General features: G+C 47.3%; 1 protein-coding gene across 1 annotated transcript; it reads left to right on the top strand.

The window, feature by feature from the left end:
* The first annotated feature begins 3169 nt into the window (after positions 1 to 3169).
* Positions 3170 to 8055, top strand: LOC115181285 (cytochrome P450 26A1). The gene is made up of 7 exons (XM_029743260.1): positions 3170 to 3595; positions 3688 to 3912; positions 4092 to 4373; positions 4496 to 4642; positions 5772 to 5906; positions 6691 to 6843; positions 7426 to 8055. Exons 1-7 carry the CDS (start codon positions 3407 to 3409, stop codon positions 7801 to 7803), a joined length of 1509 nt encoding a protein of 502 aa, XP_029599120.1. The 5' UTR covers positions 3170 to 3406; the 3' UTR covers positions 7804 to 8055.
* Positions 8056 to 22326: the final 14271 nt, after the last annotated feature.

The raw sequence follows: 22326 nt of genomic DNA, 5'->3' as shown, positions 1-22326 counted from the left end.
ATTATCCTAGTGGGTTACAGGCTAGTAGTGATAATATATATTACATTATCCTAGTGGGTTACAGGCTAGTTGTGATAATATATATTACATTATCCTAGTGGGTTACAGGCTAGTAGTGATAATATATATTACATTATCCTAGTGGGTTACAGGCTAGTAGTGATAATATATAGTACATTATCCTAGTGGGTTACAGGCTAGTAGTGATAATATATATTACATGATCCTAGTGGGTTACAGGCTAGTGGTGATAATATATATTACATTATCCTAGTGGGTTACAGGCTAGTAGTGATAATATATATTACATTATCCTAGTGGGTAGTTTACAGGCTAGTAGTGATAATATATATTACATTATCCTAGTGGGTTACAGGCTAGTAGTGATAATATATATTACATTATCCTAGTGGGTTACAGGCTAGTAGTGATAATATATATTACATTATCCTAGTGGGTTACAGGCTAGTAGTGATAATATATATTACATTATCCTAGTGGGTTACAGGCTAGTAGTGATAATATATATTACATTATCCTAGTGGGTTACAGGCTAGTAGTGATAATATATATTACATTATCCTAGTGGGTTACAGGCTAGTAGTGATAATATATATTACATTATCCTAGTGGGTAGTTTACAGGCTAGTTGTGATAATATAAAGTAGAAGGCTCCAATTAAAACGTTTTATTCCAACAAGTGGGAAGCCATTTTATCTCTTGACCTAATCACACTGTTACGGCTTTATGTGATTTGTGTGATTGACCGACAGCGAGAGATAATAACTGTTCTGCTGTAATTGCTGTCTCGGTGTTCGTTCGTGCTCGGTCTCCGTTCTCCTATCTCGTTATTTTGATGGACGGTGAACTTGGCGAGGTTGGTGCGCGGGAGTTCACCGAGATGTCAGGGTCCGGGGTGTAGGGCACTGGCAGGTCACCGCCAGCGTTTGGGAAATGAGGAGAGATCCCCCTCCCGGTGTTGCTGAGCCTCTCCCGCCTCCAGCTAATCGCTGACGATGCGCCCCCCCCCCCTCCCGAAACAGACCTCATATCTCTCAATCTCTTTCTCCGTTTCTCTCTCACACACAGACAGACAGAGAGGCGCGCGTAATAGCTATGCATTTTGTTGGGACGGGAAGCACGAAAAACAACCATCACTGGTGGCCATTTAAGGCAACGTCCTGGTTGTAACTAAAGGAAATATATGATTGGTCACGGGGTCAGACGGTGGTTTTATTGGCTGTTATTAAAAGGCGCGTATTAAAGACCACCTGGATATAACAGTTAAATGATGTGTCCGTATGGACTGTTGTGAATATCCATTGAGGGTTGGTCCCGTGTGGCTCAGTTGGTAGAGCATGGTGTTTGCAACGCCAGGGTTGTGGGTTCGATTCCCACGGGGGGGGGCCTGTACGGAGAATACTTTTAATGAAATGTATGCATTCACTACTGTAAGTCGCTCTGGATAAGAGCATTTGCTAAATGTAGAAATGTAAACATGGATGTACTCTTGAACTTCAGCTGACACCAGTGTGGACTAGAGTCAGGAAATGACATCACGGAACTATTTCACACAATGTTCTTATTCACCGGAGGAGGGCAGTTTTGTTTGATATAACCTATAGGTCTCAAACGTGTAGTAAAGGTAATGCCATAATACACGTCCTTCAGTTCTCTAGGATAGGCTATGTGGTTCTTTTAATTAAACCTGAGAATATGAGCGATTTCTCCTCGATCTATTAGCATGGATTACTACATACATAGTGACGAGGTGAACTGCAGGGCAACACTTCAGCACCTCGGTGAGACCCGAGAGAGAGAGAGAGAGACAGAGAGAGAGAGAGAGAGAGAGAGTGAAAGAGAGAGAGAGAGACAGAGAGAGAGAGACAGAGAGAGAGTGAGAGAGAGAGAGACACAGACGAGTTGAAGAGAGACACTAGAGAGAGTAGATGAAGAGAGACAGATGAGAGAGAGGAGAGAGAGAGTGAGAGAGACAGAGAGAGAGTGAGAGAGTGAGAGAGGAGTGAAAGAGAGAGAGGAGAGACAGAGAGAAGAGACAGAGATGAGAGAGACACAGAGACGAGAAGAGAGGAAAGAGAGAGTGAGAGAGAGAGAGAGAGAGAGGTGACTGAAAGAGAGAGAGAGAGAGAGACAGAGGAGAGAGACGACACACAGAGTAGAGAGAGAGAGAAGAGAGAGTGAGAGAGAGAGAGACACAGAGAGAGAGAGAGAGAAAGAGAGAGTGAGAGAGAGAGAGACACAGAGAGAGAGAGAGAACGGGAAATGTAGAATGTGTCGCTGTAGAATGTGTGGAGCCATGCTGTCTCCTGCTTGACTGGCTGAGTTGTCTGTCCGTCCCATGTTATAGCTGTCGTTAAAAAAAAAGGGATTCCAAATACACTGGGTTGGTTCAGCCGTGTTTACTTAACATGTTTAGCCAACCAGTAACCTTGTTAACACTAAGACAAGTTGGGTTTTTTCCCCAACCAACTGACCCAAGTTTGAACCCACTGCAAGCAAGATATCATTTATTTTATATTTTTATAACAGAGGCATTTCCACAGATACAGACAGAGCAGCGTCACCGACGGCAGAGGGACGCGGTAGAGTCAAGACAGCCAACAGGTTAAAGTCTCAGTCTAGATTAGACCAGTTTAACCAGGGTGAACACTACGTCACCGGACATCTACAACTTGGCAGTTTAGCCTTCCAAAAAAAACAACTGTCATTAATTCGTATAACCTAATAAAATACAATATAAACACATTTAGTTATTCCAACAAAATTCTGGATTAAAGCTTTCACACGATTGTTAACTGATTTAATTTGACCACATTCGGCTTTATTTAATGTATGAGTCGAATAAAGCAAAGACGTGTGTTGGAATTTAAAGAGGATTAAAGGTAAAGGATTTAAAGTCGGAGCCAACAGCGCTAATTGAAATGTGTTGAAAGCTCTTTCAATTAAGACCCCGCCCCGGGGCACGACACGCAGAACTCATCACATGTAATGAGGCTAAACGGCGGAATATTTGCAACAAAGACACCTTGGATGGTTCCTATTGTTAGAGGGACTTAACACCTTTTCAGAGTTAAATCCCTGATTGTGCGTCTCCAGCAGGAGGTGGTATTAAAATGCGCCGATAACAAATGGTTTTTTTTGGAGAGGCTGCTACTCGGTGGGAGGAGCGAAATGACACAACAATTAAAGATGAACTTTGTGTGAACTAATTTCTGTCGCCAAGCCAAAGTAACAGGAGGCCGAGACCTGGGGGGGAAACGGGTATAAAAAGGCCGTAGAAAACACCCGAGACTTTCAGTAGCAAACAAACTCTTCCTCCATCTAACAGTCCTCACAGGTTTATAGTTGGTTTGGTTTTACTCGACTCGTTACGCGCACTGGTACAATGGCTTTGAACACTTTGGTGGCGACACTTCTGTGCACCATTGTGCTTCCAATCTTTCTTTTTCTAGTCGCGGTGAAGTTATGGGAAGTTTATTTGATCCGTGGTCGGGATCCCAGCTGTCGAGCCCCTCTCCCACCTGGATCCATGGGCTTACCTTTCATTGGAGAGACGCTCCAACTCCTTCTCCAGGTAACTATAACACTTTCAAACTTAATAATAATAATAGTAATATAGCATAATATGTTTTCCGTTTAATAAACATTTTATTTATTTTATTGCAGAGGAGAAAGTTCCTGCGGATGAAACGGCGGAAGTATGGCTGCATTTACAGAACGCATCTCTTTGGCAACCCCACGGTGCGTGTCATGGGAGCGAACAACGTCAGACAGATTCTGCTGGGCGAACATAAACTTGTCGCGGTGCAGTGGCCCGCTTCCGTCAGAAGTATTTTGGGATCGGACACGCTCTCCAATATGCACGGGACTCAGCACAAAAACAAGAAGAAGGTGCGTAGGTGGTTTAAAACCTTTTTTTTGCACGATTGTTCGCTCCCATGTTTAAAATGGCAAATTAAATGTATTTTACGCATAGATATTTGGCTAAAATCAGCACCTATTTAAAGTGTTTTTTTATTTTCTTTTAAATGTCCCTCCCGTCTTAACGGAAAGTTGCTCCTGTATTTTAGGCTATAATGAGAGCTTTCTCCCGGGATGCCTTGGAGCACTACATCCCCGTGATCCAGGACGAGGTGAGGAGCGCCGTGGCGGAATGGCTAGAGAAGGACTCCTACGTTCTCGTCTACCCGGAGATGAAGCGCCTAATGTTCCGCATCGCCATGAGGATCCTCCTGGGCTTCGACCCGGACCAGATCAAAACCGACGAGCAGGAGCTGGTTGAGGCTTTTGAAGAGATGATCAAGAATCTTTTCTCCCTGCCCGTCGATGTCCCCTTCAGCGGTTTGTACCGGGTAAGTAGCGGTACACTCAATTCTAATTCTATCACTTTTTTTTTTTTAAACAATGTATTTTGAATATTGTCAGGGCCTAAATTAATGTTTTAGAAAAAATAACCATCTCTTTTTATCTACAGGGATTGAAAGCCCGAAATTTAATCCACTCCAAAATCGAGGAGAATATCCAGAAAAAAATAGACGGTGGTGACGAGGTGAAACACAGAGATGCGCTACAACAACTGATTGACATCAGTAGGAACAGTGACGAGCCGTTCAGCATGCAGGTAATACTCTCTACCCTATACATGTACCCCCCATGTTCAGCATGCAGGTAATACTCTCTACCCTATACATGTACCCCCCATGTTCAGCATGCAGGTAATACTCTCTACCCTATACATGTACCCCCCCATGTTCAGCATGCAGGTAATACTCTCTACCCTATACATGTACCCCCCATGTTCAGCATGCAGGTAATACTCTCTACCCTATACATGTACCCCCCATGTTCAGCATGCAGGTAATACTCTCTACCCTATACATGTACCCCCCATGTTCAGCATGCAGGTAAAGTACTCTCTACCCTATACATGTTACCCCACATGTTCAGGCATGCATGGTAATACTCTCTACCCTATACATGTACCCCCCATGTTCAGCATGCAGGTAATACTCTCTACCCTACACATGTACCCCCCATGTTCAGCATGCAGGTAATACTCTCTACCCTATACATGTACCCCCACTGTCAGGCATGCAGGTAATACTCTCTACCCTATACATAGCCTAGTGGTTAGAGTGTTGGGGCCGGCAGGGTAGCCTAGCGGTGAGAGGCAGGGGTAGCCTAGCGGTTTAGAGGCAGGGTAGCCTAGCGGTTAGAGGCAGGGTATAGCTAGCGTTAGAGGCAGGGTTAGCCTAGCGGTTTAGAGGCAGGGTAGCCTAGCGGTTAGAGGCAGGGTAGCCTAGCGGTTAGAGGCAGGGTAGCCTAGCGGTTAGAGGCAGGGTAGCCTAGCGGTTAGAGGCAGGTAGCCTAGCGGTTAGAGGCGGGTAGCCTAGCGGTTAGACCGTTGGGGCCAGTAACCGAATAAGAATATGTTCTTAACCGACTTGCCTAGTTAAATAAAGGTTAAGTAAAATATAAAAAACATTTTTAAACAGTGTATTTATCAAGTTATTTTTTTTAATGTGTAAATAAACAGATGATAAATGTACATTTAAACCAGATGTGGTGTTATAAAAATCTCTGCTTAGTGAGTAATAATAAAAAACAAATGTCTCTCTGTCTCTGTCTGTCTCTCTGTCTCTGTCTGTCTCTGTCTGTCTCTCTCTCTGTCTGTCTCTCTCTCTGTCTGTCTCTCTGTCTGTCTGTCTGTCTGTCTCTGTCTGTGTCTCTGTCTGTGTCTCTCTCTGAAGGCTATTAAGGAGTCAGCTACAGAGCTTTTATTTGGAGGCCATGAGACCACTGCCAGTACAGCCACCTCGTTGGTCATGTTCCTGGGACTCAACCCCGACGCGGTCAACAAACTCAGACAAGAACTGCACCAGCAGGTAACAACCTGTTATTTATAGCTGGAAATCAGCAATTCAATCAATATTCATCCACTCATTTACTAGGACATTGATCGTGTCCTTTTAGATCTCATTGGCTTATGGAATGATTGTGAAATAATTATGTCTCTCTCTCTCTGTGTGTCTCGCTCTCTCTCTGTGTGTCTCGCTCTCTCTCTGTGTGTCTCGCTCTCTCTCTGTGTGTCTCGCTCTCTCTGTGTGTCTCGCTCTCTCTCTGTGTGTCTCGCTCTCTCTCTGTGTGTCTCGCTCTCTCTCTGTGTGTCTCGCTCTCTCTCTGTGTGTCTCGCTCTCTCTCTGTGTGTCTCGCTCTCTCTCTGTGTGTCTCGCTCTCTCTCTGTGTGTCTCTCTCTGTGTGTCTCGCTCTGTGTGTCTCGCTCTCTGTGTGTGTCTCGCTCGCTCTCTCTCTCTGTGTGTGTCTCGCTCGCTCTCTCTCTCTGTGTGTGTCTCGCTCGCTCTCTCTCTCTGTGTGTGTCTCGCTCGCTCTCTCTCTCTGTGTGTGTCTCGCTCGCTCTGTCTCTCTGTGTGTCTCGCTCGCTGTCTCTCTGTGTGTCTCGCTCGCTGTCTCTCTGTGTGTCTCGCTCGCTGTCTCTGTCTCTCTGTGTGTCTCGCTCGCTGTCTCTGTCTCTCTGTGTGTCTCGCTCGCTGTCTCTCTGTGTGTCTCGCTCGCTGTCTCTCTGTGTGTCTCGCTCGCTGTCTCTGTCTCGCTGTGTGTCTCGCTCGCTCTCTCTCTGTGTGTCTCGCTCGCTCTCTCGCTGTGTCTCAGGAGGAACTAGGTGTGGATCTGCTGGGGCAGAATGTGAACATTGAGGTGTTGGAACAGTTAAAGTATACAGGCTGTGTCATCAAAGAGACCTTGAGGATAAACCCTCCGGTACCCGGAGGTTTCAGAGTGGTGCTGAAGACATTCCAACTCAATGTAAGTTCGCCTTTTTTTTTACAGATGATTTGAATACAATACTAATCTGTCAATTTGATATCTTTCTGACGGGATAGTGACTGAAACTCCAGACCAGTTGTCTAACAGCTGGTGCTTTAAGCACCAGCTATCAGCTCACAGATCACTGCACCTGTACACAGCCCATCTATAATTTAGCCCAAACTACTACCTCTTCCCCTACTGTATTTATTTATTTATTTTGCTCCTTTGCATCCCATTATTTCTATTTCTACTTTGCACTTTCTTCCACTACAAATCTACCATTCCAGTGTTTTACTTGCTATATTGTATTTACTTTGCCACCGTGGCCTTTTTATTGCCTTTACCTCCCTTATCTCACCTCATTTGCTCACATTGTATATAAACTTATTTTTCTACTGTATTATTGACTGTATGTTTGTTTTACTCCATGTGTAACTCTGTGTTATTGTATGTATTGAACTGCTTTGCTTTATCTTGACCAGGTCGCAATTGTAAATGAGAACTTGTTCTCAACTGGCCACCTGGTTAAATAAAGGTGAAATAAATATATAACAGTGCTGTGTTATTCTACGTATCCAGGGTTACCAGATCCCCAAAGGCTGGACCGTCATCTACAGCATCTGTGATACCCACGACGTCGCCGAAGTCTTCCCCAACAAAGAGGACTTCAACCCGGAGCGTTTCATGGACAAATCCTCCGAGGACTCGTCGCGTTTTAACTACATCCCGTTCGGAGGCGGCACCAGGATGTGTGTAGGGAAAGAGTTCGCCAAGGTCGTCCTCAAGGTCGTCCTGATAGAGCTGACGCTGCGATGTAACTGGACTCTATCGAACGGTCCCCCGACCATGAAGACTGGACCTACGGTCTACCCTGTTGACAACCTGCCCACTGTGTTCAGCAGTTACACCCAGCGACCATCAAACACACCTCCCATATTAAAAGCTATGAAATTGTAAATATAAAATATTGTAATGGGGGTTTTTCGATGAAAATGATAAATACTTGATATGTTAATACATAGATTTGTGTATATTTTATGTTTTATAGAAACAAATGATACTATCTCATGGATCACTGGCCTTCCATTTAAGGTGTCTATGTACATTTGTTGACTTTTGTTATATAGCTTTTCATATCTTACTGCAAATTATTTATATTACACGTTATTGTATGGATTTTATTTAATAAAAACATGTTTTGTTAATAAATGTTGTTTTTACTAATGTGACATTTAGACCTGGTATTGAACATGTTGCATCACAATGTCAGACTCAATCTAAACAAACAAGTTTCCACTTTCCCTCACGGTCAGTAGACTCTGGGGTGTCTAGTCTGGAGACTCGCCGATTCTATATAAAGAAAATCAATAAGTCAGGGAAGTAAAAAATAAATGCATCCCATGAGGAATATAAACGGAGCAGTGGATGGTATGATGACACAGCCAGGACCAAGAACCCCCAGCAGCATTAACCTCCCTGGGTCAACAGCCAGTGGAATCGCATGGCGCGAAATACAAATACCTCAACTTCAATTTCTCAAACGTATGACTATTTTACACCATTTTAAAGACAAGACTCTCGTTAATCTAACCATATTGTCCGATTTCAAAAAGGCTTTACAGCGAAAGCAAAACATTAGATTATGTCAGCAGAGTACCCCGCCAAAAATAATCAGACATTTTCAAAGCTAGCATATGTCACAAAAACCAAAACCACAGCTAAATGCAGCACTAACCTTTGATGATCTTCATCAGATGACACACCTAGGACATTATGTTATACAATACATGCATGTTTTGTTCAATCAAGTTCATATATCAAAAACCAGCTTTTTACATTAGCATGTGATGTTCAGAACTAACATACCCACCGCAAACTTCCGGTGAATTTACTAAATTTCTCACGATTAACGTTCACAAAATACATTATTTTAAGAATTATAGATACAGAACTCCTTTATGCAATCGCTGTGTCAGATTTTAAAATAGCTTTTCGGCGAAAGCACATTTTGCAATATTCTGAGTAGATATCATGGCTAGCTAATTTGACACCCACCAAGTTTGGCCCTCACCAAACTCAGATTTACTATAAGAAAAATTGGATTACCTTTGCTGTTCTTCGTCAGAATGCACTCCCAGGACTTCTACTTCAACAACAAATGTTGTTTTGGTTCCAAATAATCCATAGTTATATTGAAATAGCTCCGTTTTGTTCGTGCGTTCAGGTCACTATCCGAAGGGTGACGCGCGAGCGCATTTCGTGATAACAAAAATGCTAAATATTCCATTACCGTATTTCGAAGCACGTCACACGCTGTTTAAAATAAATTTTTATGTTATTTTTCTCGTAAAATAGCGATAATATTCCAACCGGGCGACGTTGTATTCATTCAAAGACTGAAAGAAAAACATGGAGTCGTCTCGTGGACGCGCATCTCCAGTGTCATTGTTCCCTGCCTGACCACTCACAAAAACTCCTGCTGTTTTTCGGCCAGAGACTGCAGAGACGTCATTCCACTTTCTGGTGCCTTCTGAGAGCCAATGGAAGCCTTAGAAAATGTCACGTTACAGCAGAGATGCTGTATTTTTGATAGAGATGCCACAGAAGGAGAACAAATTATCAGACAGGGCACTTCCTGTATGGAATCTTCTCAGGTTTTGACCTGCCATATGAGTTCTGTTATACTCACAGACACCATTCAAACAGTTTTAGAAACTTTAGAGTGTTTTCTATCCAAATCTACTAATTATATGCATATTCTCATTTCTGGGCAAGAGTAGTAACCAGTTTAAATCGGTTACGTTTTTTATCCGGCCGTGCAAATACTGCCCCCTAGCCCCAACTTAAGGATCCCCAGCAGCATTAAGGATCCCCAGCAGCATTGAGAACACAAGAAGGCAGGTTGGCCAGGCACGTCTCCCAGCACAGAGGGGTCATGTGGAAGGGACATGTCCTTGCCTGACTTCGGAGCTGCAGATCTCGAGTTCACTAGAGAACAAGGAGCTGTAACGCTGGCAGATGTATAACTTGGCCGTTTCCCTCTCTGGCTGGGCATCCAGGCGGGCTGTTAGGGGGCCATTTGACCACTATGTAGGGGGCCATTTGACCGCTATGTAGGGGGCCATTTGACCCCTATGTAGGGGACCATTTGACCACTATATAGGGGGCCATTTGACCACTATGTAGGGGGCCATTTGACCCCTATATAGGGGGCCATTTGACCTCTATATAGGGGACCATTTGACCCCTATGTAGGGGACCATTTGTCCACTATGTAGGGGACCATTTGACCACTATATAGGGAGCCATTTTGGGACACACCCAGAGATATAGTGCCCTGTTACTGGTGAGGACTTGAAAAGGACTTGACATGTCATGACCTGGAGGCAATGAGAATGTTCCTAACCTCGTAAGGATCGGACCTTTTTAAAAAAAATGTTCTCCAAAAATGACAAACCCAAATCTAACTGCCTGCAGCTCAGGACCTGAAGCAAGGATATGCATGTTCTTGATACCATATGAAAGGAAACACTTTGAAGTTTGTGAAATGAATGTAGGATAATATAACACAATAGATCTGGTAAAAGATAATACAAAGAAAAAAACATCAACATTTGTTTTGGGGGTACCATCATCTTTGAAATGCAAGAGAAAGGCCATAATGTATTATTCCAGCCCAGACGCAATATAGATTTTGGCCACTAGATGGTAATAGTGTATGTGCAAAGTGTTAGACTGATCCAATGAACCATTGCATTTCTGTTTAAAATGTTGTATCAAGACTGCCCAAATGTGCCTAATTGGTTTACTAATACATGTTCAAGTACATAACTGTACACTTTCCTCAAACAATAGCATGGTATTCTTTCACTGTAATAGTTACTGTAAATTAGACAGTGCAGTCCTGGGAAATGTTCTTGTTACTTACAACCTCATGCTAATCACATTAGCCTACGTTAGCTCAACCGTCCCGCGGAGGACCCACCGATCCTGTATTAACCCCAAGGCCAATCATTTCAGACTCTTAACCCCAAGGCCAATCATATCAGACTCTTAACCCCAAGGCTGGGGGGGAGGGATTGGTGGCTGGGGGGCTGGGGGGGGCTAGGGGGGCTAGGGGCTGGGGGGGCTGGGGGGGGGGGCTAGGGGGGGCTGGGGGGGATGGGGGTGAGAGGATATAACACGTCCCTGACATCTTGGTGAAAGACCAGAGGTCTTTTGAAGCATATTGTTCTGACCGGCTTTTAAACCGACCCAATAACAGTTTAATTGTTCTGACCGGCTCCTGACCGACTGGCCCAATAACAGCTTCATTGTCTTGCCAGGACAGGAAGGAGCTAGCTAGCCTTACCCTAACCATGAAAGGGACCAGCGTTGTTTAAAACCTCCATCAGGAGCTGTTAACAGACTAGTAAAACACACCAACACAGTAAAACATAGGAGATCTGAGATGGCAGGGAGGCGTTTGGTCAGTCAAGCCAAGATATTTAACAGTTCGTAGGTGATACCTCTACATTCATCATTAGGAGGTATGAAATGCTAAGCTACTACATGTATTGTACTATTAATAAAGCTAGTTTATATATTGAATATTCAGCCCCCCCCCATCAACTCAGAAGGACATAGGAGAAATAATAAACTCATAACACTGAACATGCAGTAGTTTTCACCTTCAGAGGATGCTGATCCAAAGCCACCATCATAAGACCATCTCTGGCTGAAACTGCCTGGCTAGCCTAGGCTCCAATCCCCCTGAAGAGGCCTAGGCTCCAATCCCCCTGAAGTAGCCTAGGCTCCAATCCCCCTGAAGTAGCCTAGGCTCCAATCCCCCAGAGCAGAGGGCTCCAATCCCCCTGAAGTGGCCTAGGCTCCAATCCCCCTGAAGTGGCCTAGGCTCCAGTCCCCCAGAGCAGAGGGCTCCAGTCCCCCAGAGCAGAGGGCTCCAATCCCCCAGAGCAGAGGGCTCCAATCCCCCAGAGCAGAGGGCTCCAGTCCCCCAGAGCAGAGGGCTCCAGTCCCCCAGAGCAGAGGGCTCCAGTCCCCCAGAGCAGAGGGCTCCAGTCCCCAGAACAGAGGGCTCCAGTCCCCCAGAGCAGAGGGCTCCAGTCCCCCAGAGCAGAGGGCTCCAGTCCCCCAGAGCAGAGGGCTCCAATCCCCCAGAGCAGAGGGCTCCAGTCCCCCAGAGCAGAGGGCTCCAGTCCCCCTGAGCAGAGGGCTCCAGTCCCCCAGAGCAGAGGGCTTGAATGCCCCAGAGCAGAGGGCTCCAATTCCCCAGAGCAGAGGGCTCCAATCCTCCAGAGCAGAGGGCTCCAGTCCCCCAGAGCAGAGGGCTCCAATTCCCCAGAGCAGAGGGCTTGAATGCCCCAGAGCAGAGGGCTCCAATTCCCCAGAGCAGAGGGCTCCAATCCTCCAGAGCAGAGGGCTCCAGTCCCCCAGAACAGAGGGCTTGAATGCCCCTGAAGTAGCCTAGGGCCTGCTGTCCTCTTCACCTCTCTCAGTCATCTGGCCTGCACTTGAACTCCGCTAAACTTTGTTCCACCCCTCTAGCCCTACAGCCCTTTACCCCTCAAGCCCTCTGTCCCTCCTCAATAAAGTATTTATCAGCAGAGTTAGTGCTAGCGGGAGTTACCCCCTGTAGGGGTGGGAGGGCCAGGAAACCAGAGGTGACAGATCATAGCCTGAAGGTACTAGGGAGGGGCAGTTCCTCTTGCTGCTCTGTATTCAAGTACCACATGGTCTTGTAGTGGAGTGTGCGGAGGAGCGGGGGGGGGGGATATGGGAGAACTTGGGAAGGTTGAACACCAGGTGAGCTGCAAGCATGCTAGATAAGTTGTAGGGGTTTGATAGCACAAGTGGGGGAGCTAGTCCAACAGCTGGTTGCAGTAGTCCAGACGGGAGATGACAAATTCCTGGATTAGGACCTGCGCCACTTCCTGTGTGATGTAAGGTCGTACACTACGGTTGTTGTAGAGCATGAACCTGCAGGAGCATGTCACTGCTTTGATGTTTACAGAGAACGACAGGGTGTTGTCCAGGGTCACGCCAAGGTGCTTTGCACTCTGGGAGGGGGCGACACCGTGGAGTTGTCAACCCGTGATGGAGAGGTCTTGGAGCAGGTAGGCCCGAGGTTGAGCTTGAGGTGGTGGGCCAACATCCAAGCTGAGATATCTGCCAGGAACACAGAGATACGTGTCTCCACCTGGTTGTCAGAAGGGAGGAGGAGAAAAGTAGTTATGTTTCATCAACATAGCAGTGATAGGAGAGACCATGTGAGGATATGACAGAGCTGAGTGACTTGGTGTGTAGAGAGAATAGGAGAGGGCCTAGAACTGAGCCCTGGGGGACACCAGTAGTAAGAGTTGTTCAGACACAGATCCTCTCCTTGTCACGTGGTATGAACGGCCTGCGAGGTAGGATGAAATCCAAGAGTGTACAAAGCCCGAGACGCCCAGCCCTGAGAGGGTGGAGAGGAGGATGTGATGAGTCATAGTGTAAGAGGAGAACAGTCTTGGTTGAGTGACCCGTCTTGAAGCCTGACTGGTTAGGGGTCCAGAAGATGGTTCTGAGAGAGTTGGTCAGAGACGCTCAAGTGTTCTGAAAAGAAAAGAAAGAAGGGATACCGGTCGGTAGTTTTAGACTTCAGATGAGTCGGGTTTTGGTTTCTTGAGAGAAATTGCCAAGCAACTGAAGATCTCGTACAACGCTGTGTACTGCTCCCTTCACAGAACAGCGCAAACTGGCTCTAACCAGAATAGAAAGAGGAGTGGGAGGCCCCGGTGCACAACTGAGCAAGAGGACAAGTACATTAGAGTGTCTAGTTTGAGAAACAGACGCCTCAGAAGGACCTCAACTGGCAGCTTTATTAAATAGTACCCGCAAAACACCGGTCTCAACGTCAACAGTGGAGAGGCGACTCCAGGATGCTGGTCTTCTAGGCAGAATTGCTAAGAAAAAGCCATTTCTCAGACTGACCAATAAAAAGAAAAGATTAAGATGGGCAAAAAGAACACAGAAGCTGGACAGAGGAACAGCTAACCATCCTAACCATCCTAACCATCCTAACCACCCTAACCATCCTAACCATCCTAACCATCCTAACCACCCTAATCATCCTAACCACCCTAACCATCCTAACCATCCTAACCATCCTAAAATGTAAGAAATGATGTGGTGTGTTTTGATGTAACAGTAACGTTATGCTATTGGTTCTGTTATGTAGAACACTAATGAATAATTCATTATGTGATCTTCCAAGACATTCATTTAGCTTTGATCTAACTTTACTAAACCAGCACCACTGAGGCAGCGCCACACCCCTGCTCCTGCTGCACCGAACCAAACGCACCTCGGCTATATGTATATATAGGCAGCACTACACCCCTGCTCCTGCTGCACCGAACCAAGCGCACCTCGGCTATATGTATATATAGGCAGCACTACACCCCTGCTCCTGCTGCACCGAACCAAGCGCACCTCGGCTGTATGTATATATAGGCAGCACTACATACACCCCTGCTCCTGCTGCACCGAACCAAGCGCACCTCGGCTATATGTATATATAGGCAGCACTACAGTACACAGCATCATGTGGAGACGTTTGCAACAACAGTTCAACATTCACCTTCTGCTCCCATTTCTGTGAAGGAGTCCAGGCAGACAGTTTGAAGCAGACGTATGATAGAGCCAACGTAGGCACTACGGAGAACACACTTCATCAGCCTCTGCAACGTAGGCACTACGGAGAACACACTTCAACAGCCTCTGCAACGTAGGCACTACGGAGAACACACTTCATCAGCCTCTGCAACGTAGGCACTACGGAGAACACACTTCATCAGCCTCTGAAACGTAGGCACTACGGAGAACACACTTCAACAGCCTAGGGACACTAGGGACAGAAACTGGGCCCTTTACGGTCGGTGTCCATCACTGGGGACAGAAACTGGGCCCTTTATGGTCGGTATCCATCACTAGGGACAGAAACTGGGCCCTTTATGGTCGGTGTCCATCACTAGGGACAGAAACTGGGCCCTTTATGGTCGGTGTCCATCACTGGGGACAGAAACTGGGCCCTTTATGGTCGGTGTCCATCACTAGGGACAGAAACTGGGCCCTTTACGGTCGGTGTCCATCACTAGGGACAGAAACTGGGCCCTTTATGGTCGGTGTCCATCACTGGGGACAGAAACTGGGCCCTTTATGGTCGGTGTCCATCACTAGGGACAGAAACTGGGCCCTTTATGGTCGGTATCCATCACTAGGGACATAAACTGGGCCCTTTATGGTCGGTGTCCATCACTAGGGACAGAAACTGGGCCCTTTATGGTCGGTGTCCATCACTGGGGACAGAAACTGGGCCCTTTATGGTCGGTGTCCATCACTAGGGACAGAAACTGGGCCCTTTATGGTCGGTGTCCATCACTAGGGACAGAAACTGGGCCCTTTATGGTCGGTGTCCATCACTAGGGACAGAAGACTCTTCTTCGCTCCATTTGGAGGAAGGAGATACAACAGAAAGATTTAGCTACACCTTTAGGGGGGGGGAGACACTGGCATTTCTAAAGATACAGTGAGGAAATACTGCCCTTTCTGGATTTAAAACTAGTCCTAATTGAGCTGCAGATTATTTTCAACCACAGGTTAATTGGGGGGCAACACTTGTACACTTTTACACCGATATACATCAGTTCCATGCACCAATAGCTTCCCAAATGGTACTGAAACAGAATGTTCCCCCATGCGGTGTTTGGGAGTAGCTCCAGTGCTATGAGAGGTGAGGAGGTCTCCTGTTGACAGATTGAGAGGGATGGGAGGACTCAAGGTGAATCAGAGGGCAGACGTGTGAGAATCCAAGGGCCTCTTTTCAAAACAGAGCACGTGCCGACCACGACACGTCTGCTAGCTACTGGCTCTTCACAGTACCTCTCTCTCGTTCTCTCTCTCTCCCCCTCCTCTCCCCTCCCCTCTCTCTAGCTCTCCCTCCCCCCGCTCGCTCTCTCCCTCTCACCTTCTCTCTCTCCCTCTCCCCTTCTCTCTCTCTCCCTCTCCCCTTCTCTCTCTCTCCCTCTCCCCTTCTCTCTCTCTCCCTCTCCCCTTCTCTCTCTCTCCCTCTCCATCTCTCTCTCCACCTTCCCCCTCTCTCTCTCCACCTTCCCCTCTCTCTCTTTCTCCCTCCCCTTCTCTCACTCTCTCTCCTCTCCCCCTCTCTCTCTCTGTCCCTCTCTCCATCTGTCTCTCTCTCCACCTACCCCCTCTCTTTTTCCCCCTCTTTTTCTCTCTCCCCCTCTCTCTCTCCCTCTCCCCTTTCCCCCCCTCTCTCTCTCTCTCCCCCTCCCCCCTCATCATTCTGGAGATGAGTGGTGATGCTGTCTCCTTTTTCCTCCTTCACAGAGAAGAGCAGATAGTCCTTTGATGGTGACAATGAAAGATGGCTGACGGTTCAACTAACACCGGGCTATGATTGATCACATGATGTATGGCCTTAACAAAAGTGAAACTGCATGATGAATGTATGGGCAGGAAGGCAGGGAGAGAAGGAGACATGGAGGGAGGGAGGGAAACAGGCAGGCAGGCAGGAAGGGAAACAGGCAGGGAGAGAAGGAGACATGGAGGGAAGCAGGCAGGCAGAGAAGCAGGCAGGGAGGGAGGGAAAGAGACATGGAGGGAGGCAGGGAGGGAAAGAGGCAGGGAGGCAGGCAGGGAAGCAGGCAGGGAGAGGAGACATGGAGGGAGGCAGGGAGGCAGGAAGGGAAGCAGGCAGGGAGGCAGGCAGGGAGAGAAGGAGACATGGAGAGGGGGGCAGGCAGGAAGGGAAGAAGGCAGGAATGGAAGCAGGCAGGGAGGTAGGCAGGGAAGCAGGCAGGCAGGCAGAGAAGCAGGCAGGGAGAGAAGGAGACATGGAGGGAGGGAGGCAGGGAGGGAGGCAGGGAGGTAGGCAGGGAGGGAGGAGGCAGGGAGGGAGGGAGGCAGAGAGGTAGGGAGGCAGGGAGGTAGGTAGGGAGGCAGGCTGGGAAGCAGGGAGGGAGGTAGGCAGAGAGGGAGGGAGGGAGGCAGGGAGGGAGGCAGGCAGGTAGGCAGGTAGGCAGGGAGGTAGGGAGGTAGGCAGGGAGGTAGGGAGGGAGGGAGGTAGGGAGGGAGGCAGAGAGATAGGCAGGGAGGTAGGGAGGGAGGGAGGCAGGGAGGGAGGCAGGGAGAGAGGCAGGCAGGTAGGCAGAGAGGGAGGCAGGTAGGCAGGGAGGTAGGCAGGTAGGTAGGGAGGCAGGCAGGGAGGGAGGCAGGTAGGCAGGGAGGGAGGCAGGTAGGTAGGCAGGTAGGTAGGTAGGGAGGGAGGCAGGGAGGGAGGCAGGTAGGCAGGGAGGGAGGTAGGCAGAGAGGGAAGTAGGGAGGGAGGGAGGTAGGCAGGTAGGCAGGGAGGGAGGGAGGCAGGGAAGGAGGCAGGCAGGGAGGGAGGGAGGGCAGGTAGGCAGGGAGGAAGGGAGGCAGGGAGGGAGGCAGGCAGGAGGGAGGGAGGCAGGTAGGCAGGGAGGGAGGTAGGGAGGTAGGCAAGGAGGTAGGCAAGTAGGTAGGGAGGGAGGCAGGCAGGCAGGGAGGGAGGCAGGGAGGGAGGGAGGGCTGCAAGGTAGGGAGGGAGGTCCTCTTCAACCCAGAACAGCTAATGGAAGTTGCAAAGCCACACCGTGTCTCAACGTTGCCTGGAGATCACTACAGTTTTCTACTGGTTCATGGAGGGAAAGGGAAGGACTCCACCAGCATGGAATGGTAGATTCCTGAAGTGCAGCAAAGCTTTCATCGTCTGCCACTTTACACCACTATCACCCCTCATCTAAACTGCTTGATTGTCCTGAACAAAGGAAGAACAACATCCTACTGGTCCTAGTGTATCTGGGAGGTGTTGGCATCCCCCACGGGCCTGTAGCGTTCTGTTATCCCTCTCCCCCCCTCTGCCTGTCTCCCAGCACGCTCTTCCTTTCAGCTCCCTACCGCCGGGGTCGTTGTCTCAGTAAAGAGGAATTTATCAAAGTGTGTTTATGAAGGGAGTCTCTTTGATCCCACTACCTTTATAACGCTTAAAACCTACAGGTTTCTGTCCCAACCGCATCCAGTCCCCAGCAGAGGCCCTCTGTTCTCCCTGAACGAATCTGACTAACACTGTCTGTCCCAACCAGGAATCCGAGTCCCACAGAGGTCCCTGTGTCTCCCTGACGATTTCTGACTAACACACTGTCCCAACCGAATCCAGTCCACAGAGGTCCTGTTCTCCCTGGCGATGTCTCTGCTCACACTGTCTGTCCCAACCAGAAATCCAGTCCCACAGATGGTCCTGTTCACCCTGACGATCTGAGCTAGACAGCTGATCTTCCCAACCAGAATCCAGTCCACACAGAGGTCCTGTTCTTCCATCCTGAACGCATCTTGACTAACACTGTCCCACCAGAATCCAGTCCCACAGAGGTCCTGTTATCCCTGACGCTCTGACATTAACACTGTCTGTCCCAACCAGAAACCAGTCCCACAGAGGTCCTGTTCTCCCTGACGATCTGACTAACACTGTCTGTCCCAACCAGAATCCAGTCCCACAGAGGTCCTGTTCACCCTGACGATCTGACTAACACCGTCTGTCCCAACCAGAATCCAGTCCCACAGAGGTCCTGTTTCTCCCTGACGACGATCTGACTAACACTGTCCCAACCAGAATCCAGTACCACAGAGGTCCTGTTCTCCCTGGCGATCTGACTAACACTGTCTGTCCCAACCAGAATTCCAGTCCCACAGAGGTCCTGTTCACCCTGACGATCTGACTAACACTGTCTGTCCCAACCAGAATCCAGTCCCACAGAGTTCCTGTTCTCCCTGACGATCTGACTAACACTGTCTGTCCCAACCAGAATCCAGTCCCACAGAGGTCCTGTTCACCCCTGACGATCTGACTAACACTGTCTGTCCCAACCAGAATCCAGTCCCACAGAGGTCCTGTTCTCCCTGACGATCTGACTAACACTGTCTGTCCCAACCAGAATCCAGTCCCACAGAGGTCCTGTTCTCCCTGGCGATCTGACTAACACTGTCTGTCCCAACCAGAATCCAGTCCCACAGAGGTCCTGTTCACCCTGACGATCTGACTAACACTGTCCTGTCCCAACAGAATCCAGTCCCACAGAGGTCTGTTCTCCCTGACGATCTGACTACACTGTCCCAACCAGAATCCAGTCCCACAGAGGTCCTGTTCTCCCTGGCGATCTGACTAACACTGTCTGTCCCAACCAGAAACCAGTCCCCCAGAGGTCCTGTTCTCCCTGACGATCTGACTAACACTGTCTGTCCCAACCAGAATCCAGTCCCACAGAGGTCCTGTTCACCCCTGACGATCTGACTAACACTGTCTGTCCCAACAGAATCCAGTCCCACAAGAGGTCCTGTTCACCCTGACGATCTGACTAACACTGTCTGTCCCAACCAGAATCCAGTCCCACAGAGGTCCTGTTCTCCCTGACGATCTGACTAACACTGTCTGTCCCAACCAGAATCCAGTCCCACAGAGGTCCTGTTCTCCCTGACGATCTGACTAACACTGTCCCAACCAGAATCCAGTACCACAGAGGTCCTGTTCTCCCTGGCGATCTGACTAACACTATAACTGTAATACCATTGGTGGTGTAACAGTGGAGGAGGTATCCTCTCATGGTAACAGTAATCCCATTGGTTGGTGGTAACGTGGAGGAGGTATCCTCTCATGGTAACAGTAATCCCATTGGTTGGTGGTAAAGTGGAGGAGGTATCCTCTCATGGTAACTGTAATACCATTGGTTGGTGTAACAGTGGAGGAGGTATCCTCTCATGGTAACTGTAATACCATTGGTTGGTGTAACAGTGGAGGAGGTATCCTCTCATGGTAACAGTAATCCCATTGGTTGGTGTAACAGTGGAGGAGGTATCCTCTCATGGTAACAGTAATCCCATTGGTTGGTGTAACAGTGGAGGAGGTATCCTCTCATGGTAACAGTAATCCCATTGGTTGGTGTAACAGTGGAGGAGGTACCCTCTCATGGTAACTGTAATACCATTGGTTGGTGTAACAGTGGAGGAGGTATCCTCTCATGGTAACAGTAATCCCATTGGTTGGTGTAACAGTGGAGGAGGTATCCTCTCATGATGTTGAATGTTTTGGTCTTCATACCCACCATTCATTGACTGAAAATATTTAACAAAGTGTTGAATCTTCTCATGTATGTAGTGATGAGTATCCAGTACTGCCTAGAAATATGCCTGAACCCTTAAATCATCTATAAATATGCCTGATCTCTTAGTGAACCCTTAAATCATCTATAAATATGCCTGATCTCTTAGTGAACCCTCAAATCATCTACAAATTGATTTCCAAGCATAACTGCTAAAAGTATAGCCTATTTTAAAGTGACAATCCGCTCATAGCATATTGGTAGGCCTAAGTCATGAATAAATGGTCAGTTGGCTTTATAGTAAGTAAAAACCTCTGAGCATTTATTCATGAGTAGTTCGGCCTACCAACATTATAACTTCTAAATTATAAACCTTAAAACACAGTAGAACACTTCTGGCCATGTACTATTGAGTTAAGTCTACCTAGTATATCATCTCTTCAGACAATTTAGAACAATATATCATCTCTACAAACATTTAGAACAGTATATTCATCTCTACATTTATAACAGCATATCATCTCTACATTTATAACAGTATATCATCTCTACATTTATAACAGTATATCATCTCTACATTTATAACAGCATATCATCTCTACATTTATAACAGTATATCATCTCTACATCTATACAGTATATCATCTCTGTATTTATAACAGCATATCATCTCTACATTTATAACAGTATATCATCTCTACATTTATAACAGTATATCATCTCTACATTTATAACAGTATATCATCTCTACATTTATAACAGTATATCATCTCTACATTATAACAGTATATCATCTCTACAAACATGTATAACAGTAACACGCGCATGCTCTGAGGACGCAGCTAGAGATGCCGTCTGGGCCAGCAGCCTTGCGAGGGTTAAACACGCTTAACTGCCTTACTCACGTCGGCCGCGGAGAACGAGAGCCCACAGTTCTTGGGGAGCGGGCCGCGTCAGTGGCACTGTGTTATCCTCAAAGTGGACGAAGAAGGTGTTTTCCGGGAGCAAGACGTCGGTGTCCGCGGCGTGACTGGGGTTTTCCCTTATGGAGGTAATAACTACACCGTTGTATTCAACCATATTCCCAGTCACCTTGCTTGTCACGCCCTGACCTGAGACAGCCTTTTATATGTCTCTATTTAGGTTTGGTCAGGGTGTGAATTTGGGTGGTCATTCTATGTCTTTTTTCTATGCTTTGTATTTCTTTGTTTTGGCATGGTATGGCTCTCAATCAGGGACAGCTGTACATCGTTGTTGCTGATTGGGAGTCATACTTAGGTAGCCCTGTTTTCACCCTGTCCCATTTGTGAGGAAGGTGTTTTTGCACTGCTGTGTTAGCCTGCAATACTGTGCATTCGTTCGTTCGTTTTTTTTTTCCTTGTTTGTTTATTTAGTGTTCTAAAATAAAAGTTGAATATGAGCACTCAACCCGCTGCGCCTTGGTTCACTTCTATGGGTTTTCTATGTTGTGTTGGCTTGGTATGGCTCTCAATCAGGAACAGCTGTACATCGTTGTCGCTGATTGGGAGTCATACTTAGGCAGCCTGTTTTCCTTTGGGGTTTGTGGGTAGTTATTTTCTGTTTTGTACATTTTGTGACCTGACAGAAACTGTTGGCTGTCGTTCATTTTCTTGTTTGAAGTGTTTCTTAATATTAAATCATTAATATGAACACTCACCACACTGCGCTTTGGTGCCCTGCTTCTACAGACGACAAGCGGTACACTTGCCCTGGTTAAATGCGGTGGTTTCGCTCTTTCAGTTTAGCGCGAATGCTGCCATCTGTCCACGGTTTCTGATTTGGGTAGGTTTTAATAGTACAAGTGGGAACAACATCCCCAATACACTTCCTGATGAAATCAGTCACCGTAGTTATACATCGATGTTATTCTCAGAGGGCCTACCGGGGAACTTAACTATCCCAGTCCACGTGATCAAAAACAATCCTGAGCAATAGTGTCACGTCCTGACCATAGTAAGTTGGTATTTTCTATGGTAGAGTAGGTCAGGGCGTGACAGGGGTGTTTGTTCCGTTTTTGTATTTCTATGTTTAGTTTCTAGCTTTTGTATTTCTAGGTTGGTTTTTGTTGGCATGACCTCCAATTAGAGGCAGCCGGGTTGTCGTTGTCTCTAATTGGAGGCCAAATTTAAGTTGATGTTTGTCCCACTGGGTTTGTGGAAGTGATTATCTTTTGTGAGTAGTGTTTGTTCACTCCTGCGTCACGGTTTGTTGTTTGTCTTTCAGTTTTATTTTGGTACCTCGCATAAGTTTCACAGTCTAATAAATATGTGGAATGAAACAGAAG

This window comes from Salmo trutta, unplaced genomic scaffold, assembly GCF_901001165.1.
Source record: "Salmo trutta unplaced genomic scaffold, fSalTru1.1, whole genome shotgun sequence".
Taxonomy (NCBI): domain Eukaryota; kingdom Metazoa; phylum Chordata; class Actinopteri; order Salmoniformes; family Salmonidae; genus Salmo; species Salmo trutta.
The sequence above is the reverse complement of the archived record's forward strand: the minus strand, read 5'-3'. Positions and strand labels throughout refer to the sequence as shown.

Coding starts and splice junctions, on each gene's coding strand:
- LOC115181285 (XM_029743260.1), top strand. CDS start 3,407: ATGGCTTTGAACACTTTGGTGGCGACACTTCTGTGCACCATTGTGCTT. Junction 4,643..5,771: donor ACGAGCCGTTCAGCATGCAG/GTAATACTCTCT, acceptor CTCTCTCTGAAG/GCTATTAAGGAGTCAGCTAC. Junction 6,844..7,425: donor TGAAGACATTCCAACTCAAT/GTAAGTTCGCCT, acceptor CTACGTATCCAG/GGTTACCAGATCCCCAAAGG.